The sequence below is a fragment of the Acinonyx jubatus genome, chromosome F2, assembly GCF_027475565.1.
Source record: "Acinonyx jubatus isolate Ajub_Pintada_27869175 chromosome F2, VMU_Ajub_asm_v1.0, whole genome shotgun sequence".
Taxonomy (NCBI): domain Eukaryota; kingdom Metazoa; phylum Chordata; class Mammalia; order Carnivora; family Felidae; genus Acinonyx; species Acinonyx jubatus.
This window is the reverse complement of record NC_069394.1, coordinates 43,797,418-43,825,093: the sequence shown is the minus strand read 5'-3', so window position 1 is coordinate 43,825,093 and position 27,676 is coordinate 43,797,418. Positions and strand designations below refer to the sequence as shown.

At 40.7% G+C, this 27,676-nt stretch overlaps 1 protein-coding gene across 6 annotated transcripts in view; it reads right to left on the bottom strand.

The window, feature by feature from the left end:
• Nucleotides 1-27,676, bottom strand: part of RUNX1T1 (RUNX1 partner transcriptional co-repressor 1) — a 142,434-nt gene that overhangs the window by 99,902 nt on the left and 14,856 nt on the right. For 2 of the 6 annotated variants that reach the window (XM_027064245.2, XM_053208549.1), the window contains exon 2: nt 16,060-16,232. The exons of 2 other annotated variants lie outside the window; for them this stretch is intronic. In XM_027064245.2, the coding sequence (XP_026920046.1) occupies nt 16,060-16,147 (88 nt within the window). In that variant the 5' untranslated portion in view covers nt 16,148-16,232. Of the gene's footprint in view, nt 1-2,608; nt 7,630-16,059; nt 26,912-27,676 lie in introns of those variants that run through there. 2 more of the 6 variants (XM_053208551.1, XM_015072193.3) reach the window with 2 other exon arrangements.

Here is a 27,676-nt window from a genome sequence, read left to right as displayed (position 1 = left end):
TATGGTCTTTGATAATATTATACGCAGATTGATAAAAATATAAATGTTTCAGAAAGCTCAGAGGCATCTCCTCCCGAAACAATATAATGTCCAAGGTCTCTCGGCCATCTCACAAGAAAACATTTTCCTTTTCTTAAACACAAGGATCTAGTTGTTACAAAGTGACAGGCAGTGACATGATATTTCCTTATATTAAGTTCAATCATAAAAAAAAAAAGTTTTATCTATTTCTTTAAAGCAGGAGCGGTCTCCTTTAACTTTTTATAGCTCGTTTTGTTAACAGTATGCTATCAACAGCTAAAGCATGTTTTTTTTAACCAAAATAGTTCTAGAAATCCTAAACTGAGACTTTTTTTTTTAACCTACCCACCCCCACAGATTGGTATGTCTTTGAATAAGTTCAGTCTGTGCACATTTGTTTCCAGGAATCCCCATTTTTATGAAAAAAGGTCACAGATCTGAGAATTGTTGCATCAAGTTTGACACAACCAGGAACCAGGTCTGACCATGACCTACCGAAATAATAACAACAACAATAATAATAATAGTAATGAGGAGGAGGAGGAAGAGGAGGAGGAGAAGAGGGAGAAGAAGAAGAGGAGGAGGAAGAAGTTGTTGATATATATAAACACGTAGTCAAAGAAAAACAAAAAACAGCGACAATATCAGATTACCCAAAACACATCCTTTTAATCTACTACACATAATGTCTTATTTAAAAATATAAAATCTGTCCCAGATGGTTAAAATTGTCCATTAATATAAGTACATATGTATGGACGAAAATATGCTAAAAACATATTAAGAGGCAGTCCATCCGTTAGGAGAGTTTAAAAAGTGCAGATGGGTGTCAAAAATAGCCAAGTGTCAGATCTGCTCAAGTATCGCCATTCTGGCACATGCTTATAGTCACAGCTGTTAATATATTCTCTGCATCCAAGTACAAGGTTTTCTAACACAGTTGATGAGAGAGAGAGAGTGAGAAACACTGCCACTCTTCAGGCTACTGCTTTAGAACCAGTCAGATATTAACGACTTAACACTGAAACAAACTTATCGGTGATCCTAAAACTTTATAGTTCAATGTATTTTCAGTAAGGATGCTTTGAAGATGACTTTAAAATCATGTAAGCATGTAAGCAGTCGGGGCTGGCAAGGGTCCTAACTAATCTCTCTCACCTATTATTGCTTACAAATGGCTTTGGGCTATTAAAGGGTTTTAACCAAAACAAAACATAGACTCTTCAAAATGCTGGTAAGTCAGATCATGCACTATATACTAAGAGCATAAACACAAAGACGACTCAAGGTATGACACAAAAATCAGAGGAAACTGTGCTACAATATTCTGGTGGAATAAGGAAAAAAAGAAAACCACACAAGTACTTTTTCACACCGATTCCCCATCACATACCCAACGCACATTGCATCTTTAGTTGTGCGGTGCATATAAATCAAGATGAGAGCTTAAAGAGTTAAAATGACCTTTCAAAGACCTCAGTCATTGTCTTTCTGTAAATTGATTTTCCCCATATTTCAGCTACATACACTCCTTGTCTACTGAACTAATGAAAAAGTGCACTTCTATCACAAATGCATCCTTTCCGCACACAGATCAATAATGAAGAGGACTACAAGACACATCCTGAAGGGAAAAACATTCTTCAAACAACTGGCAATACCTACACACAACTGTGGTTGCAGAAAACTGGCAGCTAATGTTTCAAAACACCATCTGTGAGGTGTACAAGCTCTGTGACCAAGCACAGTCTCTTCTGCCTGTCCTACCCAAATAATCTGCACAAATCAGCCAGCTGGAGGATCTCTCTCTGCCCTGTCTTTTTTAGCTGGGGACAGGCTGCTCAAAGTAGGTTCACGGCAATCCAGACAGTTCTTGAGAAGAGCAAGAAGCAACCCATTCTCCATCAGGCGCCCCCCTCCCCCCGCCCCCAGCCTTCTCCCTCCGTAAGCAGAGACTTCACTGGCCATCATCACAGAGACACTCGAGGCTCCAAAGATAACATGCTTCAGAGGAAACGGACACACACTAAATTTCCAGGACCACAAAAGCTTCAGTAATCTAGCAGACTTTTTATTTTTAATTCATCGATTTCAATTATTTGCCTTATGACATCTAAGGACTGTGATTTAAGGCAAGACTGAAATCGTTTGCAGTTCCAAAGCTCCCTTCACTTTCTCCGACATAAACAGCTTTTTAAAGAGACCTTACCCAGGATTCTGCCACAATCTGAAAACTCTCTCCACCGATGAAATTTCCAGGATACAAGGTACACATGACAGTCACAAAATCCGTAACAGAAGCGATACTTCTTACTTGGGCTCAATGTGGCTGTACTTTCCCCTCAGCCTTTAAAACACACCTCCCAAATTCCGAAAGCAAAGCCTTCACACCCTGTGCCCCTGTATCTAGATATCGATGGCTCTCCTTATGCCACCTTCCCCTCCTCACCTCTGCCACCCCGCCCCCCGCCGCCCACCCATGTAAATTACAGTGCAGCGTGGGGCAGAAGGTATTTTCCATGCATAATAAAAAGTAAGCTTTCCTCATTTCAAATCAGAGAAAGAAAGCAGAGCAGGGCTAACTCACCAGGCATCCTTGTTGAATCCAGCGTCCACACGGAAAGTGACTCTCTCCTAAAATCAAGCGCGATCGGGGCTCATGCCTCCTGTTCTGGAATGAGCGCCGGCAGAGAGAGGAGGGCCGTCAGAAGGGGCTGGGGCGGCATAGCCCGAGGCAGGGTGCTGGGCGCGTGCGCCTGCCAGGCGGAGACAGATGGAGAGCTGACACTCCGGATTGCACTTGGAGCAGAAATGTGGATGATGACAGGAGCACATGTGGCCTTGAACCCAGCCCTGTCTCCTCAGGCAGAACAATGACAGGGATGTGTGTGCAAAGTATCGCAACCCCTACCTCCCCTTACCCACTGTACCTCTCTGGGCAAGTTCCAGAGCACCAAAGAACAGAAAGTAAAATGCAGAATGATAAGCTAAATGCTGAATAATTCATTCATCACCACCCCCATCCCGTTACAAGTTAACCCTTATTTTGCCAAAAGAATGGAAAGTAGACGGGCCCCCTACCACTGCTCACAATGAAACGCTTCCCTTCCATCTTCTCATGTTAACAGACATAATTGGAAACTCTATTTAAAAACCGACGTAGGCACCAACCTCAAAGCTTGTTTATTGAACTGGAAATCCAAAACAGTATAAAAACATTTTTTTAAGACTTTGTATTTTGTGCCAGTTTATCCTACTGAACAAAGTATCCGAATCATTCCCTTTGTCAGCTTCTCAGTAGTATGTGTAAAATAGAACACTTTTTAGAAGCAGAAGCAGACCACTTTTATTTTACTAGAGTGCTTTTAACCCCCTGGGATCCCTGCGTTGATGTGCTCCAAACATTTTCAGCTTACTCTCTTCTACCTTGCATAGAGATCCATGGGAGATGAAAACAAAATCTTCACTGTAAAGCCTTTTCAAAAGCTGAACAATCACATCCTCCTGATTTCTGATTTTTTGCACACCCTTAAATGTTTATCCTTCCCATGAATAACACATACCCAGCCAGGTTCAATGGACTCTTCCCCATAAGCTTTAATGGACACCATGATATATAAAACTACAAGCCTTTGTTACAGTGCTTTATCTAAAGCTGGCTATTTTCCTCTCAGCGGTCCCTCCTTAGTCCTTTGTAAAACATCCTTGCCTCATAGGAGAAACACACGCCTGCCTGCCTTGCATGCCTTTTCCAAACACACAAAATGCCAGGCAGAAGGAAAATGCTGTTCGCTTCTAAAACTCTTCCTCAATTTAACACTTGCAAATCTTCCCTGGGTCTGTGTGTATTTGTTTTAACAACAGGGCACAGGATGAGACAGATTCCTCAGGCTTTACCTTTCCATAGTATGGTCAATCCACTATAAACACAGAAACAATTCTACTCCGGAGCCTCTGCCCAGCCAGCAAGCTCAATGCATATGATGGACAGGAGCATCCCCTTTAACTCTTGCCATCCCCTCACGATCTTCAACGTGCCCTTTGCTTCTTCTAGACTTTCTGTATGCTTTTAGCCCTTGTCAGATTGGTTTTTCCCCCCTACTTGCTGCCTCAAAGAGATCTCAAAAACCCATCTGAAAACAGGGTGTGATTTCTACCTACTCACCCTTCCTACACCTCTTCCCAACAGCACATGCAACCTGTTTCAAAGTACACCCACATACGTGCACATACCCTACACAGACTAAAAATAAATCATCTTTGGTAAACAGCGTCAATCAATAAGAATGTCTACGGCCCCTAAATACTGCACCCAAGAAGCATGGCTTCATCTAGTGAACCCCTCAAAAATCCATCATTGTCAGAGACAACTTGTAAAAAGACTACAATTCATAATGATTACTCTGTTCTGTCACTAATAGTATACTGCACCCTATTTATGAGGCCAATCTTTTTGTTCATCTTAGTTAGATGTCACTTGTAATGAGGTTCTGTGTAATGGATTTCAGTACAGTTAAGCACCAAGCTCAAACATTCTTATGACAGAAAGCTTTATAGCAGGCGCGAGTGTGATAATCAATTAAGTCCTGCTATAAGGGCCTTTATGGAATCCAGCATCCTGAGTCTGTAGATGTTCATTTCCAAAGAGAGTATTTCTTTAAAGCCACTCAATGCTACGTGTCGTTGATTTTTTTTAATACTATACCTACATTAGAAAGAAAACATTTTCACAGTGGGAGACCCAACTTTCATCAATATGCATGGTGAATCATTTCTGGAATAGAAAATCCTATGACAAAAATGCAACACACTTTAAGAAAACTGGATGATATCCACGTTTAAAACTGGGTCTTAATATTGGTATACCGCAAAGTCCTAAACCACTGCTCAGAACACTGAACTTCCATATGCCATGTGATTATGTATCTTTTCTATGTGTAAAAAAGCTTTTTAAGCTGTTCTCTGGCTACAGTAATTGCCACTTTAAATTGATCCACGTCAACAAAACCCAGATCCCTGGAGATTCTCACCTATAAGTCTGACTGCGGAATGGGCCTAACTGAATGTGTGCGCATCTGAGACCAGCATTTTCTCAAGGAACCAGTCTCCTCCTCTTATGCTTTAATCCCTGAACAGGGAGACCTGGATACGTACTTCTATATAGTTACTTAGACCAAAATAACTTTCCCTTTAATAAAAGAAAAAAGAAAGAAAGAAAGAGCAAGCTTAAAGAGCCAAGATCTCTAACCTCCAACCTGTATAATAAAAATAGACAATCAATACCGTGATGAACGCATGTATGTCGGTGAAGGGGAAAAAAAGAATATGTGCTGAACATGTACTAAGTTTTCTCCAGGACAAAAACACCGTCCTGCATCACCATTAGGAAACATACTTTTAAAACTGAAAATAGGGGCACTTGGCTGGCTCAGCCAGAAGAGCACGTGACTCTTGATCTCAGGGTTGTGAGTTCGAGCCCCATGCTGGGTGTAGAGATTACTAAAATAAACAAACAAACAAACTTAAAAACAGAAAAAACCCTAACATATATTCAAGACAATAATAAAGACTACATTGCTGACCAATCACGCACTTCCTCAGGAGAGCCATGTCAGTTAATGCACGTCTTTTAATTAAGAACACAGAGCACTGTTAGGGCAATTTTTGGGAGTCGTCTAAACAATCACTTTCCGAACTGGTAAACTGAGTCAACAACCTAATGCCAGGCTCTCCGCGCCCCCACCCCCACCCCAAATACATCAATTGGTCTTTGACAATAAACTGAGATCCTTCACTAGGAAGGCACTATGGTATTTACTGCATTCCTCTCAGGTATCTATCACTTATTTCGAAGACAGACCGGCCCTATAGTGCAGATTCTTCCTTTGTTCGAGCCTGACTTACCAATGGGGACTATATGAGTCTAGGGAAGCCGTCAGCAGTTCATGAGAGCTCTCTACACTGGTGATGGGCCAATGCCAGTTAGAGGTCTTCCACAGGTCTTCTCAACTCTCCCCTCTGCTTCTAACGGGCTGCTGTGATACACTGTGACTTCACACAGTGGGTATTAAGTGAGTTAATTCAAAGGAGCTGAAACCTCATTGATCCTAATTGAAAGCAATACACCCAACCAAATACTTTCCTACCCCATCTGCTCTGGCCTGCCACCAGCTATTCAATACAAGAGAATTAATAGTTTCAGATATTCTAACCGACCCAATAAAGGCACTCATTTAAGCAGGGCTGCATTAACAAAGTGAAAAAACAAGGGCAAAATGGGTTCAAATGGAGCATTTTACTCCTAGTTGGCTTTAACAAAGCTGAATAAGGCTTATTCTGACTTTTTATGTGCAAGACTTGATAAACTGAATGAGAAGGCACTCAATGATCAGCCAACGAGCATTGATGAATGGTCATTAAGACCCCCCTGCTCTTAGGGGAGACCCTTCCACAAAGTGGCACACCAGCTTGAAAGGGCGGACTCGCTAATGTCCAGATTTCTCCGCTTGCTTGTTCCACTTTCAATTTCAGACCACTGGCCACCAAATGAGGCTGACATATTGGAAAATAATGTTTTATGGGCGAGTGGTAAAAAATAAAATGGAGGCATTAGCTCTGCTTTCAAATTCAAATCTGCTAGTTTTGTCAGACCCCAAAGGTTTTGATTTTCCACCCAGCTGGAAGCTATTAGTGTTTTCTAAAGGCATCCCACTGACAGGGCAAACCTACCTAATGTGTGAGCTGTTGGGCTAAGGGAGATGGACCTCTCTTTTGGATGATTTCCTAACTTCTCATCACTTTGACAGTCAATTAAATAGATACAACACCTAATAAAAATGTACATTAATTTGTTTCTGCCACTGAAAGACACGTGAAACTGTATTAAATAAAAGCCATGGTAGATTGTCTTCTGACAAGGTAAAGCCAATTATACTCTGCAAGAAAGCCAACTGGTTTATGTCTGAGTTAGGCTACAACATAAGATATGGCCAGTGACAAAAGAAACGAGTGGGGTGGGAAAAAAAAAAATTAAGTTAAAAAGTTCGCTGAAGTATTCCATAAAGGTAAGAGGTTATCTGTCGCTTTAACTCCTTTTCTATAAACGTCTGTTGTAAACAACCAGGCACATTCACGCTATTTCCCTCAAATATTTCCTTTCGGGGAAATGACTGGCAAGCATTTGCGCCTCAACGTTCAGCCAGCCCACAGAAGGCTCGCAAGAACTTCACTTAAATGACAAAGGAACAGGGAACATGACCACCATCTTAAGAATTGGAAGGGTGTGCAAACATCATGGGGTCAAGGGTGATTCAGGACTAAGAGGGCCTAAGTGCTAGCCGTAAGATGGAATCAAGCAAAAGAAAGCATGCTGGATGGAGGAAGCTTGTCTTAATAGGTGATTATAACAGACATCACAGAGGCAGAAAAGATTCACTGCCTGGATCATTTGCAACTAGATGTCAAAGCACCATACGACACAGTGTCCCATAGAGAACATGCTGCATGGTCTGTTGAGAAATCCTCATCTACCAGGGCAAGTGGCAGGTGGAGAACTAGAAGTCATGACCCCTTCCCCTCACCTATGACATGTCAAACTCAAGGACTCAGGTCACTTTGAGTTTTGTTATCTCCATCAATGAGAATGAGTTAATAACGTGCCTTAGAACTGTAATCTGAACGCTCCAATCATAATGCATTTTTCTATAGCAACGATTTCCTGAACTGCTAAGCCAAACAGTCTCTGTGATTTTTTTCCCCCCGATCCTCAATGTCTACAGAATAAAATGTTCCTTATATCATTCCAACAATTTTTCAAGCAACGTATTGGACTCTTAACTCTGGGTGAAGTAGAGTATTCTCTACATAGGAATGAAAAGATGTGTATTAGTAATTTGAGTATGTAGGGCACATGTATGTGTGCTTCTGCAAAAAGAAATCCATTTAAGATATCACTTGCTAGAAATAAAGCAAGTTTATATTTGCAATTACTAGAAATTGTCTCTGACAGGGCCAACGCCTTTAAAACATCACAGTATATTGTAATTCTTTTCTACCAACAACTTTTGACTTTTGATGCCAAATATTCCAAAACGGTCTAAAAAGCTACAACAGATTTATTAGCATTTGCATTCCTTGGATGCTATGTTATTTACATGCAAACCTCAAGCCCAACTAATACCGTTAAATACAAATTACTCCACAGGCACCAGCAAGGGGTTAAATCATTTTAAAATTTTTACAGGAAAACACTTCCTTGGTAATCCACAAGGCTGAACACTAGCTACATTAACTCTGTCTTTTCAAATACGAGCGTTTTCATATAAAAGCAATCAATCTTAGCAAGTACACACTTGCGTGCAAACCTGCAAGTAAGTTACCACCTCTACTTTCCTCCTATTTTTTTTTTTTTTTTTAGCTACGCAAAGCACTCGGAGAATCTAGAAGACACCCCAACTGCCCATCCCTTATCCGTCTGACAAGGACTGTAACACTATATGGAAAACCTTTGTTTCAATGTCACCACCTCCCCATCCTGACTAATGGCGAGTTAGTTTTGTTAAAACGCAAGGGTTCTGGCTTACGCTCCAGTGCACTTCCCCTCCTCCCAGCACCAGAGACAAAACCCGCCGCTCGGCTCCGTGCAGGCAGCCATCTGGACAGCTTTCCCTCAAAGCCCAGCCCACACCACACTGCAGGCAAAATCGGAGGGCTCGAGAGCTCTGTGGGGCTATTCATGACATACCAATTTCACATTTTCTGCTTGTACGCTTGCAACAATAAATGCTAATGAGGACTATGAATGACAATTTTAAAGACAATAAAAAGGTCTCCAAATCCCTTGCATATGGAGACACTGTTTTCAAAACTTCACCTTCTGTTACAGAGCTGTTAGAGTAGAAAGGAGAAAAAAAGAATAACCTAAGGAAAACAATAAGATGATCAAAGCACAACTGAATCCTTAAGATTTCCAAAGAAAGCAATCTGTGTAAGCCCAGGGAACAACAGATCTCACCACCCCTAGGAGCAGCCCTATGAATTTATGAGGCACCCTTAATCTCCACTACCTTTGCCTTCTGTACACATGCAGCTTAATAAAAGCAGTTCCTGTTAAATGCTTGACTTTTTTTTTTTTTTTTTTTTGGAACCTGGGAATTCTAAGGGCAGCATTTGTCCAAAAATAATTATAATCATCATCATGATACTTTGGCATAATATTTAACATTCCACGTATCTTTAGATAAATGTAAAAGCAAACTGGTTCTCTTCTGATCACATCTCTTCTTAAAAACAATGCAATGATTCTGGATGGTGAAATTACAAGTCATGCTTATTTTCCTTTTTAAATGTTTCTGTTTTCCAAATCTTCTAAAATGAGCACATATTACAAATTGAACCAGAAAAAAAAAACCAACAATAAATATTACTTTCAGTGCAATGGAAGAACTGAACAAAAGACAGGTAAGTGTTTTGACTTAGAAAGGAATTAAACCATTTTACACAACAAAAATAAAACAAAAGATTCATTTTCCTATAAATTGTATAAAGGGTATCCATTTCATTAACATGGATTAAGACACTTTCAACAAAATCCACCAGGTGGAGCAAATACACAGCAATAAAAAAAAGTCCCAGAATTTTTTTCATCACGTTCTTTTTTCACATGACTTTTTTTTTTTACCCCTAACAAACTCTCCACTTCTTATCTCTCCACATTGCAAACTATCAAAATCTATGCACACACACACTAATTTGCCACATTTGTAAACAAATGCAAACGTACTCAAAAATGATTTTTTGCTACCGTGCATTCCATTACAAATTTTCATTCCAAAACCGCTTGATGTGTTCAAATATTACCGAGCGCAGTATATCTGCTTTTTTACCAAGGTACATTTTTTAATTAGGGTTTTACTCTGACCCTACTGGGTTTCATCATGCATCCCCCTTCCCCACACAAGACCAGGCAGAATAGAATTTAATGCTGTATATCCTGAAACCCACTCAGCTCAATTCCTTTACTCTGTCTGGAACTTTAACTTCTCATTGACTTTTTATAAGATTATTCCTAATTGCATGTACCGAAATCTTATTAAAATTTCGGGATACTGTGACTTTTTTTTATCCATTAGAGCAAAACGTCCTGTTTTCGTTCCTGACACAAGCCCACAGCTACTAAGAGACTATGGATTTTTTTCCCCTTCTTTTTTCTAGAGTTATTCACCTCCTCCCAATTTCTTCTCCCACAGATCTATTTTTTTCCTTGCCATTTCACTCCACACCTTCCAGAGCACACTCCACGCAAGGCACTAACCCCGCTTTCTTGTTCGCATTTTCTCCTGTGATTCCTGACGCCACCTGCAAAGCACAAGTCTTCTCCATTCACTTTTCGGAGTCCTCCAAGTTTTTCTCACATTATACACCCTCTGCTGCCAAGGCTTAATGCTGCAAATGGCACTAATGTTACTTGCATTTAAGAAAGCTCCAGTTGGATAGAACGACCAAAAAGTGACAGAGCTTGAAAGGAGGGGGCGCCCAGGGTCTGTCACGTGCAGGGGGACACGGGTTAGGAATGTGGAGTGTGGCTTAAAATGTATTTATATATTTTCCTTCTTCCTATTTACATTGACGTTGAAAAGAGAAATCCTCTGAAAGAAATGCACCAGGCGGATACATAAATAAACACGCACATGCCCAAGGATACACATAACACTTCCGAGAGAGCTGTCTATGCTGGTGCGTAACAGACATGGTGATGCCAGCTCCCTCACAAGCCGCACGGGGCTAATCCAACGATTTAAATGATCATATACTTTTCACGGGAGTGGTATACAAACACATAAAGGATGGACACTATCTCCATAAATACAACGTGAAAAGAAAAAAAAGAAGTTTTTAGAATCATTCCTACCCAACTGTTCCCTACAGAGTCCAATTCCTTTCCTCTTTGCAAAGAATGGAATCAGTTCCCCGGAGCCACGGTCGTGCGCATGCACGGCCAAGATGTATCATTATGGCACGCACGTGAGTGCATCTTCTAAAGGGTAAATGCCCTTCAGTCTGCATGACAGAATCCGCATGAAGTAGTTGGAAAAACCAAATCACTGCATGTGTAGTCACACTTTCCCCTCCCTTTGCAGGAAACCACCCCCCCACCACCACCTTTGCTCCCCCACCCACCATGCGGACATTTCATCAGCCCACACTGTGGATAAAGAACCTGCTGGATTTCCTCTTGGTGCGATAACATCTTGTTATACTCTGGGGATCTCCCAAATGCCTCCATCTCCAAGCATTCCTCAGAATATTTATCCTATACGATCCTCAAACTGGCCACACATGGCTGTTCAAATATTATTTCTCGCCACCCCCAGCTTCATCAAAGGGTGTGGCTCTTCCCACAGCAAATGTTCAAGTCCATATTCAAATTCCAAGGACAGGAAAAAAAAAAAAAAAAACAACCCAACCTGAAAAGTTCTAGTACCTTCGCTTCAAGATGGACAATGCTCATGGACAGATGAAGATTCTAAAACTGCCTCATCAAAACAACCTCTGAACTACGAGTTCCATGCTGAGCTACGAGTGAGTCTGACCTAAAAAGGCAACACACGTAGGACAGCATATACCAGGAATCAGGAAAATAGGGACACACTAACTAAGCCCAGTGCTCCACTGGTTAATAGCTGTCGCCGTTGACAGAGATCATGCTTCAGAGCAAGGCCGGAGGATGAAACGAAAGAGCCCAATTTTTAAATCCGTTAAAAAAAAAAAAAAATGAAGTGTATCTGTGGGTATAGCCCAGAAGGAGAGAGCAGGGACACAGCACTGGCAGGAACCTCAAATTCCTGACCAAACCCTCTTGCACACAATGCCTCCAGAAAGAAAGGAACCCAGGGCGGGAGCCAGCCTGACGCTGGCGGACAGACAGGGCTGGCCTTGCAGGATGTCAGAGCGCCAGGCGGCTGCGAGAGATACTGGGTTTTCACACACTCTCAGGCTGACTGTTTTGCTCTTCAGGTAATTAAACAAGGAAGCAGGGCTCGGGGTATGAGCCTGACCCTGAAGCTGTGGCTCCACGGTTCTGCATATCAACTTCCGCAAGAACTGCCCCGGGCATCAACACAACATTCGACTCTCACTCTCTCTCGTTTCCTTCTCCACCTCTTCCTAAAGCTGACCCAGAAACAAATCCTCCCTACAAAAACATCCACAGAAAGGTCTGAGTCTATTTGTAATAAAAACCTCTGTGCTGTGGCTGTTCCCGGGCACTACCCCCCAAATTTTCAAAAGCAAAACAATTAACCAAAGGCAAGAACCTCATAAAAATTCATATACGGCACATCTATGCCAAACCCTGGTGTCTTAATGAAGATGGGTTATTCAAAGAAAATAAGACCCAAATAATAAGCCTGTTTTCCTTAGCATGTGTTGATTAAAGTGTAGATCTTCAAATTCTAAAAAGCTCCCCAAGAAATGATTTTGATAGTCCAGTTCACAAATTAAACAATTAACATTGTTATTTTCCAGTTTTGATAATGGACACTGTGGCAAAGTAAATACCACTTATGATGTGGGTTATTATGCTTCTTCAAAAATCTCACTGAAACAAAACTCTATTGGTGTACAAAGAAAGTCACCATGAAAACTCAGGAACATAAAAATTATCCCTTAAAAGAAACGAAAGTGGTACATTTATATATACACACACACACACACACACACACACACACACACACATTAAGCAATGATTAGAATCATATAAATAATATATTCTTCCTTCATCTCAAAATCCATAGAGTAAAATATTGGCTGAAAGAGACAGAGACCAAAGGAGAGAGGAATACAAAAGCGTGCCTGCTTGTCTGTGTTCAACACAAAGAACATTAAATGAAAACAACTGGCATGCTGCCAAATTCCTATAGAGGCAAAGAGATTCAAATAAATTGATTTCACGCATCACACTGACCTGGGATCAGTGTGCAGGCTGCAATAAGCTCAAAGCTCCATGTGGGGTAAAGCCCATTAATGCTATCAGACCCCTCGAACACGACCAAGAGAAACTAAAAATAAATGCAGACTCTCTCAAAGACCAGCAATTTTGCCTGAGAAAATCACTTTCCTCGTTTCCTAATAAAAATAACGGGATCTAAAGGTGTGCAGCACCATTTAAATTAACTTAAGAAAATCACCCTTTTTAAAAATACAAATGTAGCTCCTGAAACCCATATAATGCCTATAAATTGGAACTACATAAACATGCCACCCCATGATATGAACACAGATACCACTCTGCAACAGAAGTTTCTTCTGTCATAATTGTCTCCCATGCTACTCCCCTTGCATCGTTAGACGGCCAGGAAATCGTTTTTATTTTTAATAGGACAAACACTGGACCCTTCTTAGTATTAGTATTTTCCTTCCGTGGCTTCTAAGGGCAACCACTCCCTAGCTGTCCTAAATCCGCCCACTCCTCACAAAGGCAAACATTACAGGAGTCTAGCTTCACATCACATTCTAGAGGACCAAGCCTTATGCTTATTTTGGGCATGCTTCAAAACATGGGGGAAACAGCAGTAGTTTGCCTTTACCAGCTTCTACCTAAACTGGTGGCTGTCCGCTCAGCTCAGCGTCATTCCCGTCCCCCCTACATCCCCCCCCCCCCCGCCCACCCTCACCCCACAGCAGGTCTCCTGGTGACAACCTGCCACCGCCTCCCCCCCCCCCCCCCACCAAACTCACTACACAGACCAGACTCTCTGGCGCCACCTCAGGCCGTTCTCACTTAGAGCCCCGACTGTTCAACTTCACATAGTTCTTTTCTTTTCCTGTCTCCAAATTACAACCCCAGGAACCCAATGGATTCCAGGTGTTTAAAAATTTAAAGCATATAATTTCTGTTCTTCTCTACTTCTTGAGTCAACTTGAGTCTGAACCCTGTGTTTCTACACACCCATTACCTTTACAAAAAGGAAGAAATGACTAGGAGTAAAATTTTCAATGCCACATGATAAAGAAAGAAAACCCAACAGATATCCCAACAGCTATAAAATCGGCCAACACAATATTGTATATATAAACATTGTGTGCGGGTGTGTATGTGTGCGTGCATGTGTACACACATCATATTTTTAAGGATGTTTGCACACGCACACATATAGGAACGAAAGAACTCAGCATGGTGCTTGCTACCTGATGCTATAAATCCAGGATTTGCATAGTATAACAAACAACGTACATTAAGTCATTTTTAAATGTGTGTCTTTGTCATGCACTTTTGCTTTCAATATGGATCTTCCATGCTGCAATGGTTCACTGCCAGCAGGCCGCAAACAGAGCCCGCATGCCCAGAGGAGAGTAAGATCGTACTGCGATGGGGGTGGGTAAAGGCCGAGACGCTATGGATCTGCCACATATGCTCAAGGGTTTAAATCCAATAGCCTTTTCCATTGGTAATCTGGATCTCAGATTATTTTGTCATATTATTAAGAGCCCCCATAGAGATATATAAGGCAAAAAGCAGAGCTATATTCTCTTTTAAAACAAGTGCTTTCTGCTGATAGCAGATGAAAAGAAACAAATGCTTAAGCAGTGGTTGTTGCTGTTGCTGCTGCTGCTGTTGTTGCTGTTGTTACTATTATTATTATTATTATTATTATTATCAGTTTCCTTTAAGATATTGACATCTTTCTAGTTTTGGACTTGAGAAGTCTAGTCAACCAAGATGCGAGTTCTCAAAGAATTAACTTTTAGTAACAATAGTACATGAGGTAAGAAGGTAGAAACAGAGGTGAGAGATGTCTCAACTACTTAATAAAGCTGAATTCCTTGCCTTCTCTCTCACTGTTGGAAAACATCATCATGAGATGAAGAAGGGGGAATGAAAGTAGAAAACTACTAGTTTTAGTAGAAACGAAATCACAATTTAGGCTACCTCAAAGGATTCTGCAATTATACGGAAAATTATTTCATTTTCTGTGGTCTTTCAAAAACACAAACACCCTCATTTGCCAACGCCTTCTTGGAAACTTACAGAACAAGCCAATAAGTATTTGTAGCAATTGCAAGAGTAGATACTGTGGGGTGGGCACCAGCAGCGATGTTTCCAGAACCATGGCCACAGATGGTAAATATTTTGCTACCCCTCTTTCCATGTAGTCAGGCAGGCAGTCAAAGACTTTCAAAACTCCCTTCCCAATGACTAGAGTGCCAACCAGTATTACACGACATTTGTGTTAACTCTCAACTTTTTCCTGGCACGGCTCATCCTTATTCATCTGTGCTTCTGCACAAGTCCACTAAACCTAAAACTGAGCTGGCTACAGGAGGCATCAACTCTCTGGAACCCATAATTCAGGGTCCTCCTTCATTTTGAAATGTTGCAGGCTTTAAAAGGTCTCTTGCCAAATGGTAACATACGCAGTTTATATGTGCCGTTTTCCTAAAGTTAGATTTTTTTGTTTTGTTTTTTTTTTTAATGTGCCTACGAAGATGAATTCTGCTTAGGAAGTAACATTCACCTAAAAGTTAAAAAAAAAAAAATCCAGATCAATTAGAAGAAATAATAAATTGAAAGCACTTTTTTCCCTCTTTAGTCAACAAACTGTTTTAGAAAAACACCATCTCAAGTTACAATAAACACAGAAATCATGGCATAGCTTTTACTCTTTAACTCCAAGTATTGCTCAGCTTATAACAGATGTATTATGAAACATGGCAAGAAGCACTGCAACAAGGAGAGGGTGGGAAAAAAATTTGGTACTTGATCATTTGAGATCTTCAGACCCAAAGCTATCAAACAAAGGTTCCCACAGCCAGGCTGATTGATCCCCGCCCAATCCCATACCCAAAGACGTGAAAAACAAAATTTTTAAAAATATATAACACAAATTCTTTATTAACAGGCACCAGAGGAAAGAAGAAGAAAAAACAAACCTTCACAATTATAATTTATAGGGAAAATATAAGAGTGATTTTTTTTCTTTCTTTTTTTTTTTTTTTGGTAAGTAAATGGCAAAATCAAAATATTTGTCTGTTCCTTACCTTGACAATATTCAAAGTTCCCTTTTTTCCGGCAGTCACCTATTACTAAACTCAGTGCTCTCCAAGTGTTTCTTTTGACAGATATCATTCTCCACCAATCGCTCTGCTAATTTCCTCTCTCCTTTTCGGACTGGGACAGATATTATGTTCACCAGCCCAGAGATCAATCTTTTCTATTGACGACAACAAAGGGGAAAGAAAACGCATATATCACAACCAGTCTGAAGTATCACACCCGTCCACTTAAACGATAATACTACATACCAGTTTTGTTTTGTTCGTATTAAGAAACAGATACAAGCTCTTCTAAATTTTAGAAGTGTCCAAAAACAAGTTCCATTTTCTCAGTTCCTGAATTGACATGCTCTAAGAGACTCTTAAAACTCCAGTCATCTGACTCAAAGCTGGATGCCTTCTCAACCTGGCAACTCCTCTTCCTTTGACTGGTTTAAAAGATATGTACATCAATACCTTAAAACAATGTGTTCGATTTTTACCTTGTTCAATAAAAAATTAAATAATTTGTCATTGATCATGGTTTCTTTAGAAAATGTTTTGAAACATTACGTGTTTATTTTATTTTATAGAATAGTACATGCAAATTAAATTCTATTTCAAAACAAAGTGGTGTCCACGTTGTTTCACTGTTGTGAAATTTAAACACTGCCATATTTGCTCAAATAGTTTTAAACAACTGATAATAATCACAAGTAACCTGTGTAGTTTTAAAATATTTGTAACAACAATTATTGGTGAGCCACTTTACCAAATCAACCAACTTCTACTACTTTTCTTTCTCTAAAGTAATCAAAATTCTCTCACTTTTCCAGCTAGATTTGGCAGCTTTAGAATTCATTCATTCATTCATCCATTCTCAAATACTTATTGACTGCCTATTACTCGCCCATTCTTACTACAGCTACTATGTGTAGAAAAAAGTATCGCTCTTTAATTCTTATAATTTATGAACTATATAACTCAAGCACAATCATATGCACAAAAGGGAGGAACTCAGTAAATGCAAAGGAATAAAGATTTATAAAAGCAGTCTCAAAAAGTATTACTAAGGCCATTGCTATTATTTTTTTAAGAAACCAAAGTACTCCCTAGTAATTAAAACTGGTGAATATAATCTGATGTATATAAACAAGCAGATTCCATTAAAAACAATCAATACCCTTGATAGGTGACAGTATGACTCTATCATGCAATCAGTTGTTTTTTATTCCTTATGGTAAAAATTAAATAACATTCAGGAAAATTACAGTACTAGGTATTTTTTCGTTGAAAATTGCCTGGAGACTCAGCAAAGATCAGTAAAAACACCCAGCCGATACTTGGAAACATTTAGCTTACCATGTAACCTAACAAATCATAAAGCAAAATTTTCAATAAGAAAATGACCAGAATACATAGATACATGTACGCATATGTAAACGGTCCCATTCCGGGGGTGGAATGGGGTGCAAGGAGGGGAGACCGGAAGTAAATACATCTAGATGTTAAGTAACTGTTCCTAGAAGATGGAGATATGGGTAAGTTTCTACCCAATCCTATTTCCAATGTTTCCATACTAAGGTAAGAATATTTTATAAATAGAGATTAGACAAACATTATGGGGGAAGAGAAGAAAATGGCTACTTTTCTTAGATTCAATCATGATGTTGATATTTTATAATATTTTGTGCTTCAGCAAACACTGACTAAAGTCATCAGAGGAACTGATAAGAGTGGATTGTACCTGTGTGGGCCATAGTTCATAATCTCCACTGGACAAATGAAAGAGGCAAAGCACCTATAAACCCTCTGGAGTCTGAGTCTACTTCTTCCTTCTTGTGACTGCTAAATAGTGATAGCTACGTTTATTAACAAAAATGGTGTCGTAGATCGCAGTGTTGAGGCACATAAGATTACTGTGTGGACAAACTTTCTTTAAAAGATCATTTCTCAGTCACAAATAATTCCCCTTCCCCTAGGTAGAATATACTGTGTCACTTTTTAGCTTGTGTCTATTTTAGTCAGAGTATTCTGAAGTGAATGGAGGAAAGTTGGCAGGAAGATAGTGTTACAAAATACTTTAAATGTGCAGCGTGTTTATAAATTCTCAAATGTTAACATGGCATAGAAATACACATTCAAATAATATACAGCGTATACCTAAAGTTACCCATGAGGATTTTCCCCACTAAACTAGTTTCCATATGAAACACTGTATCAAAATCAACAGAATAATTTTTTTTTAAAAAGCTAATGTTTAAATTTTTAAAAATAATGACTTTGGAGTATTATGTTCGTGCTTTATGCATCCAACACATTAAATGGTCTTCCAAAATGAAATAATAAAAAAATAAGTAATGGCACTGAACATGATTAAATATACATCCAGATATCTGTGATACATATGCCACACTAAAGACTGTATCACCTGCGAATCAGAGGAAAATTTCTTTATCTTTAATCATTGCTTTGTTCAGATCCTCAGCTTTCAAATGTGTTATACATCATTATGAGGGGAACATACACTGAGAAAAGTTTAAAAGCTAAGCTCCACCAAGAGTAGAATGCCTCAAACAATTTGTAGTTCTACAAGAGTGTTATTAAAAAGGCTCAACATGTTGTATTACCATGGAAATTGTGGAAAACATACATTCCCAAACAAATATTACTTTTTCTCAATGGTATGAAGTAATGAAAACCACATGTGTAAATCTACGATCCGTGCAGTAGTTCAAGCTGCAGCTAATAGAAAATACAGAAAGTGAACTCTGCTATATAAAGGATTCTTGTTACAGAAATATAATGCGAAAACCAGATGCAGACAGAAAACCTTAATCACAGATGGGAATGTAATCACTGGCATACAGAATACTTTTTTGATCAATCTTAACCATATGCGCAATGTATTTATTTTCTAAGGAATGCAATAACTTGAGAGAACCTTCTATTTGAATTCAGTTAACCTCATATTTATAATGCTTTTATCTTACTCCCCCATCCCTTCAGCGTGTACACCGAGCCAAGGTTTTAAAAGGAAGAGTTGCTAGCCTTGGCAAATCATTCTTGTATCAGTTTATCTTTCAAAAATTTAATAGGATGTAAAGACTACAACGCATCAGAATCAACCTCAAAAGAGACCAAGTGCAGTTGTCCATTACGGTGCTTCTCAGTCACTGCCAGGAATCCCTTCACTGCCTAAATACATTTCTCTAGAGAATTATATCAACGTTTGGGGTCATTTTTCCTTTAGTAAATAATATGCGTACAGTTATTCCACAAATGAACCTTTTTAAACACACTTCTCTATCAACCTGGCTTGAGTCAGACCTTAACTTTCCTCTTTCCTTCCATAAAAAGATTTTATAACAAAGACCGTCCGTTCGCATTAATAAAAACACCATTAGTTTTGTATTCCAAGGGGAATTCTCACAAAAGGAACCTGTTCTATCATATCTGACTTAATTATCACCTTAATAAGTACAGTCCCTGACACTGGATGGGAGCTTACCTTTGTCAAAGCCTCCATGATCTCATTTGCAGGACAAATCCTCCTATAACCCCCTAATCTGAAGTGGTCAACCAAGCACCGCGCATGCTGCACTTCAGGACGACGCGCAGTGGCCAACAGGAAGTGATTGGGACATTATGTTATTTGAGTGTCGTTCATCACAACACCAGCTTTCCTTAAGCTTCCCCGACAAACTCATGCAGATTCTCCTCCTCTGTCCTAACTACTCATCCCCTGAGACACATGTAGAAAAACATAGTCCTTAGTCTTGTGCCATTCTGCTACTCAAGACCCTCCATAATTTGGCACTAACCCTACACCTTTCAGCCCCTGTTCCGACCATGCCCTGTAAGGGTGGAGCTCTTTCTGGGGTAACCCCCCTATATAATCCATTGTCTCATCTTTATGGCTTTGTCCATCGACCTCAGGCCTCATTCCAGAGATTGTTGCATATGCCCGGCTCCTTCAAAGACTAAGGTTTCATTCAAGTACAACCTTCTCAGAGATGATTTTCCAACCACCCAAAATAAAGTCTCAACAATACCACCAGCGCCCTCATTATCCTCTCCAACCCTGATTTTTAATTGCCATCATTGCATTTAACACCATGCGGAATAATTTTATTAACATCTTTATTACTTGTCTCCCTCCCCCATTCCAAACTATAAGCTCTCGGAAAGCGGTGGTCTTGTGTGTTTTGCTCATTGCTCTTTCTCCCATACTTAAAACTGTACTTGGCACATAGTAGTAGCCCAAATAAAAAGAATGAAACAAATGAAATCCCCCTACTGAAATGCTATAAAGCCCAATTCAATTCCTGTGGCCTTCATCAACCTTTTCCTGACCACTCCTGGACCTATGATCACCTTCTTTCCTTTAACCGTAAGGGCATTTATGATCCATATTGGCTGGGCAACCTTTGCCTGCCATTGTTCACCTGAGCCCATTCCCACCAGTACTACACGTACATAGGCCTAGATGGGAAACACCCAGGGCATCCTGGGCTGTGAGGCCACACACTGAGCAGTAGAACACCATGATTAAGAACTTCAGCCTAAGTCCATACAAGCTCTAGGAGTAAATACACTCTAGCAGTTTTTACACATAGACTTAGCTCCCAACTGTGTTTACCAACTGAGTTTCCTGCTACTAGAAAGAGCTCTCACCTTATTCTCTCTTTATGCCTTCAAACCCACCCTGATGGACTTTACTCATTCTATCACAAGGGCCACGAGGGAAGGGGGCTGTGTTTACTCAAGTCTTCATACCCAGCGCCTAGCACAGTGCCTGGCTCACAGAAAGTGTTCGCTCAGCATTGCCTGAGTGAGCAAAGGAATAAATGATGATCAAATACTATCTCGTCTATCTTCAAGCCCTTTTTCTTATATTGTGATAAAGGATTATTTTTAAATCCTTCAAATATTATTTTACAACATATATTAACCAGAAGGCAGGAGACTAAGCTATGATTTATTTTTTTTTTTTTTATTTTTTTTTAACTTTTACTTACTTTGAGAGACAGATGCAGAGTATGAGAGGGGGAGTGGCAGAGAGAGAGAGGGAGACACAGAATCTAAAGCAGGCTCTAGGCTCCAAGCTGTCAGTACAGAGCCTGAAGCGGGGCTCGAACTCACAAACTGCGACATCATGACCTGAGCTGAAGTTGGCTGCTTAACCGGCTGAGCCACCCAGGCACCCCAGCTATGATTATTTTTAGTCAAATCGATAATGCAGGATGACCCACAAGTTAACGAACAAGGCAATTTTAAATAGCAGGAAGCTCTCAAATATCTCCTGTGTTACAGATTTAATTTCATTTTCAATAAAACAAAATATCCTAAAATGACTGTGGCCCACACACGCTGACCACTTGGAAGCCCATTGCATGCGTGCTCTGGGGGCCTGCACTCTCAGCTTTTACACTTATCCGCTATTTGACCTTGAACGTGTCACTTAACCTCTCCAAGCTTCAGATGTAAATCTCTAAAGTGGGATAGTAATATCTAACTTACCAGGATGATACGAAGGTAAGAGAGAATACTAGAAAGTGCCTATCTTGGCCTCCCTAGTGCAAGCACTGTTTTATCTCATTTGCTCAGATCCCATCATTTGATAGTAGAAAGCTGGTATTACCTATTTTAATACGATGGTTTCAAGCATTAAAATAAAAGCATTAGGTCACTACTCAAAAATGATCTAGTTCGACCGTAAGTTTTCCTTTCTGAAAGTCACTACCGTACGAATAGTGATAAAAATATTTACGATCAGTCAACAGTTCCAAAATATGTGGAATTAAACCGCAGGTCCTAAAACATTTTACAGTGAAAAATAAAAAATACCACAAACTAATATTTTTGATTAGTTTTTTTTTTTTTTTTTTTTTTACTCATCTAATTTCATCTGTGGAAGATCATCTCTGGGGGATAAGAGGAGAGAGAACCAATTACTTCCAAAGACTGGTTTCTCCAAATAAAGGCATCTGTTCCATGCTGGCAACTTTCACGTGAAAGAAAAACAAAACTCTGAAAAGTATCTGCACTCATGGTAGATGGTCACACACCTCGAAAAGGAGATCTACAAGAGTCCGGCTGCAAACGGGATCTGCTTCCTGCTGTTCCTCATCAGCTAACATCTCCCTCCCCTCCTTCTCTCTCTTTCCTGCCTCCCCACGCCCCACCTCAGAAACTTACAAAACAGTGGTATTTGTTGCACTCTAAACAGTAACTTTTCTAAGAGCAGTCCTAAATCTTGATAATTTTCCATTTGAACTTTAGTATCTTTCCCACCTGACGTCTGTGTGGCTGGCCCTGTTCATGGGGAAAACTCCTAGGTGGTAGGATTTGAAGACTTGAGGACAGTGACAGTCCTAGAACAGAGCAGTGCGGAAATCAGAAAACCTAGGTTCAGACGTTGCCCCAGCACACATGCGGGGTGACCTGGGGCACGGGTAAAAGCCTCTAGGAGTGATTTAGGAAATGAGTTCATTCCCAGGTGAGGACTCAGTAAGATAGTATGTGAACCTCATTCTGTGAAGACCTCCAGTCCCCTCCCACCACCATGCATGCATATCTGCCTGAAATTGCTCGGCCACCTGCGTGAAGGAACAGAAGACTGCTCTTCTGAAATGATGTCTTCAAGTGAAAACGTTACCTGGAAGGAAAAAGTGGTATTTTCACTCGCTTCCGTATTCTGAGTCCCAGAATCTTGGGGGGAGATGGACCTGTTATCCTATCCAGCACCTTCCCTAGTTGTAAGTCTAGTTCATCGAGCCGCAGAGCAGTTGGGATCCCGTACAACGTCAGAAAAGATAAGATGGGGGGGGGGGTTGGGGGCCAGGGTAGGTTACTCAGGGGGAAAGTCCTCAGCCCGTGAATCTGCCCAGAAAACAGCAGCCCTGGGCAGCCAAAGGAGAGAAAGCGATAATGTGGGGGGCATCTGGGAGCGGAGAAGCTGGGAGCCACTAACATGGTTTTTAGCCCTGTTGTGTCCCTGACCAAAGGGACAGTTTCAGTTCACAAATGCATCCCTACACACAGCATTTTCCTTACAATTTCAGGGAGTTCACCCTTTACAGAAAGCACACTTGTGAACTTCAGGGTAAAAATAAATAAATAAATAAATAAATAAATAAATAAATAAATAAATAAAACAAAATAAAATGGGTTAAGATGTGCACATATGAATATGCAAGTACACAGACTGACTAGAGCTGATGGGGTTGTATTGTTTTTTTGGTTGCAGAAACTTACAAGCCAAAATACAGCAGCAATAAATTGTACATTCTATGATAACAGAACATAATGAAAGGGGACCGAGATAGATAGAAACTGGGAGAGAAACAACATGTGGTTGAAATCAAAGATTTCTAGGTCTTAGCAATGAAATATTTCAGGACGGTACCAAGTACGTAACTTGAGTTCAAGAAATAAGTTTTCAAAAAAAATTTACTTAACAAAGCATCAAATAGTACCCCAATTGTCCCAGACTTACAAACAACCAGTAGACAAGTCTGAATCAGACGGATAGTAGCAAAGAGTTGGATGTGACAAACCCAGTGTTTGAGGAAGAGGTATCATGAAGTCTTCAGAAAGTGGTTTCATTTGAGACTTAGGAGATGACAAAGTGTGTTCCCTGGAAAATGGGTCTTAATGAAGGCCGAAGTGAGAAAGGTCTAGCAAATCAGAGTGTTGTATGCCTTGAACATCTCTATATCCCCAGACATCAAATAGGGCTAGATGTTCTTTTAAGGATTTGCTGAAGCAAGGTGACTGAGAAGGGTCATGTGGAGAGAAGAGAAGGTCCTACAGGGGGTTTCTAGAATCGTGATGGGCAGTTCCAAAGAGGCCAAGTCATGTTCTAAGAATAAGCAAGTCTTTATTAACAGTTATGCTCCATACATAACACCTCATGTAATTCTCATGACAACCTTATGAGGTCATGCCATGATTATCCAGATGAGAATGATTTCCAGATGAATAGGGGGGAGTAGAAGGAGATTCACCAAGTAGGACAGCACTTGGAAGCTGGGCCGCTTCCCCTCCACACTCCACTGCCTTTTGGCAGAGAAGACAGAAGCATGACTTTCTCCCAGAAGGACAGGGTCCCAGAACCAGCCAATCCGGGTCTGATGCTGCAATCTCTAACTTTACAGTGAGTGAAACACGTACGAGATTTGCAAAAACGCTCAAAGGACCAAGGTGACATACAACAAAAAAATCTCCTTTCAATCACCATGCCTGGGCCCCACATTCTTCCCCAAAGCAACTCCTGTTGTCAGATGCTGGTACATATCTCTGCAAGAAGTGTATGCATATTCTTTTGGACAAATGTAGCATATGGCACATAATGTTCTGCTCCCGGCTTTTCCCACTTCACAATATATCTCAGGAATGATTCCACATCAACACATGTAAGTTGGTCTCATTTTTTTTAAACACTATAGATTGATTTTTATGCTGAAGTCCTTTTCTGACTGCCGGTGATTAATTCTTATCAAGCACAGTTGACAACAGAGGAAAAAAGTCTTACAAAATTCCACTCCGAGAGATTTTATAACAAAACCACAAACTCCAAATTTGGTTAAAGTTCAAAAAGTAAAAAGAGAACTACCAGTATATTTTCAAATTAAATGATTCTGGACAAAACAAGGTGAAAGACCCCGAAGTAACATTATCTTGATGAACCCAGACCTAAAAGTGCTGAAATTGGTAGATTTTTGTTGTTGTTTCTCTCTTTTTTTAAATGTTTATTTATTTTTGAGACAGCGAGCGGGGGAGGGGCACGGGGGGGGGGGGGGCAGAGGATCTGAAGTAGGCTCCGTGCTGACAGCACAGAGCCCGATGAAGAGCTTGAACCCATGAACCATGAGATCATGACCTGAGCCAAAGTAGGATGTTCAACCGACTGAGCCACCCAGGCTCCCCGTTGTTTCTTTCAATAACTAAAATCCCTTAAACAGGGAAGATGATTTGCAAGCAACTTAATCTTAAGGATTCAATACTGCCCTTTCACATGCAAAAGGGATTCCTCTACTTTTCCCATGTGGGGCCTCTATTTTCAAACAAAAAATTGTGGTCCTTCATATAATAGTATTGTGTTTACTATCTGCTGGTCGGAAAGCACATAAAGACAAGTTTCTAGTAACTCAGTAAAGTTTTAACACGTTTTTGTTCTTTTAAAGTGTATCTGAAAATGTTATCGCATGAAATTATTTGGTCTACAGATGATTGGGGTACTGAATGAATGAATGTGGGTTCAAATAACTGCCAAGTAATGAGGGTTGAAATAACTCACTTCCCCTCCCAGGGAGTGTGTCCCCACAAAGTCTGGGGCACACTGGTTTGTGAGCATGCTTCGGCTCTTTCAGGGCCTCTTCCTGACTCCTTCCTCTCTGTTTCCCTGTCTTTTCTCCTCTATGTAACATTACAGTTGAATGAAGTTTCACAAATTATCCTGCAAATACAAGTTTGGTGTTCGAGAAATGTCAAATAGGTAGGTTGCTGTGCTAGAAAGTTAAGAGTCTGACCCAACCCACCTCACCACTTCTTATAACCCCGCATGGCCCAGAGGTACCTACAAAACGGAAGGGATCTCAGAACGGATTAAAATTCATGCAAGAAGCCAAAGCACAGGAGGGAGCCAAGTCCCAGAGAGATCAATAAACATCCTCCATGCGACAGCCACTCTGGAAGGAACACCTATCACTTCACAGCCCTGTCACCATTTTCCACAAGGGGCTAGACCACAGGAATCCCTGGGGCAGGGATACACCCCTGGGCTCTGAGGCTTCTCTCTGGAGGCTGAGACTCTGAGTCACATGACACTCGGTGTCTGTGAGGAGTAGAGAAGCTTCTCCTTAAACCACCGGAGTGATTCTAAATTCTGGCCAGAGAAATGCCCTGGACACATAATGCAAGTTCTCTAAATTCACCCCTATATCCAAGTTCTAATGATTATTCCTTTGCAATGCCTCATCCATCTGCCTCCTCCTTTGTGTCCTACAGACCCAATCCTGATCATCCTGCTACAACATCTAAAATCTGAGTTGCTGCCACTGGCTTCCTGGCTGGTTCGCCTCCAGTCATTCCTCCACTCCGATCCGTCCGACTGGTCACTGTCGGACCAGCTCTTGAGAAACGCGACCTCACCCGGGTCCATGGTTTCGCCTTACCTAGCACGACTTTTTGTTTTGTTTTTACTTTGGCTTTTGTGAGATCTACTTCCCCATGGCGCCCTTTGTCCAAAAGAAGTCCAGCCAGAGAAATCTAACATATAGAGCAATTTGTTGTAAAAGCAGAATTTTTCTGGTTTCACGGTGCTAAGACAAATAAAAGGGTCTGAACCCGGGCCGGGCAGCTTTCGTGCCCCGTCCCACCCCGAGGACACAGTTTTAAAAACTTCTGGCTTGCTCGGAAGATAAAGCTTAAATCAAAATGCTTCACACCCAAGACATTTATGATCTGTTTATTTCCCAATCATCACCCATGGGTCCTTTTTGACACAGCCACGTTCTTTAATTTATTCTCTCTCCAGCCCCACTTCCCCCACCCCGTTAGTCCTCCAAAAGCCTCTCCCACATCTGGGTTTCTGTACTCCACATCCCTACTTTGTAACTGCTCAGAATCCCATTGTGACGACTTCACTTTGATAAATCCTGTTTTAAGACAAGGTGAAATTCCAACTCGCCCCCCCCCCCCCGCCAAAAAAAAAATCTCATTTACTGGTGCATTTAATTGGTTAAGTCATGAAGGCTCACCAACTTAGCTAGCAGTTTTCTTTGACCTGAGTGGGTCTATCTTCAGTGGGACGTGAGCACACACTGAGTTTCATGTACACCCACTCATGGATACCCACTCATGGATACCTACCATCTCGTTTTGCACATAGCAGGCATTCATTAAATATTTAGCAATTTATTACTCCCAACTGACAAGCCAGAGTGAATTTTTAATTTTCTTTCAGATAATCTAAAAGGGGTCATTACTAGGACTCCCCAAAGAGCCTATGTGTTTCTTTAAAAATAGGAGAATTTGGGAGCCCCTGGGCGGCTCAGTCAGTTGAACGTCCCACCCTTGATTTCAGCCTAAGTCGTGATCTCAGGATTCGTGAGATCAAGCCCCAAGTCGGGCTCTGCGCTGACAGCATGGAGCCTGCTCGGGATTCTCTCTTTCCCTCTCTCCCTCTCTCCCTCTCTCTCTCTCTCTCTGCCCCTCCCCCACTCATGAAACCTCTCTCTCTCAAAATAAATAAAGAGTTTTTAAAAAAAATAGGAGAATTAGGTTTAATGGGTTGCTCATTTTGCTGCTCTTTCATTTATATTGTCCTCTGATATTTTATACCTGCTGCCTCTAGCCAAATCCAGGCTCACTTTTGGACAAGTCGACGGAGACTGATCACATCTATGTTCCATTTAGACCTGAATGGACCTACCTATCCTTATTTAATAAAAGGATGAGAATTTATGGTCCATGTTTGCTTCCCATCAGAGGTCAAACCCACATATGGCCAAATCCTCATTTCTAAATAAACCCAGCTAGAGATGAGAATGAGAATGTGTGACAGGTACGCAAAAGGTAGTCGAGAATACTTGTCTGACACATGGTAAAAGTTACA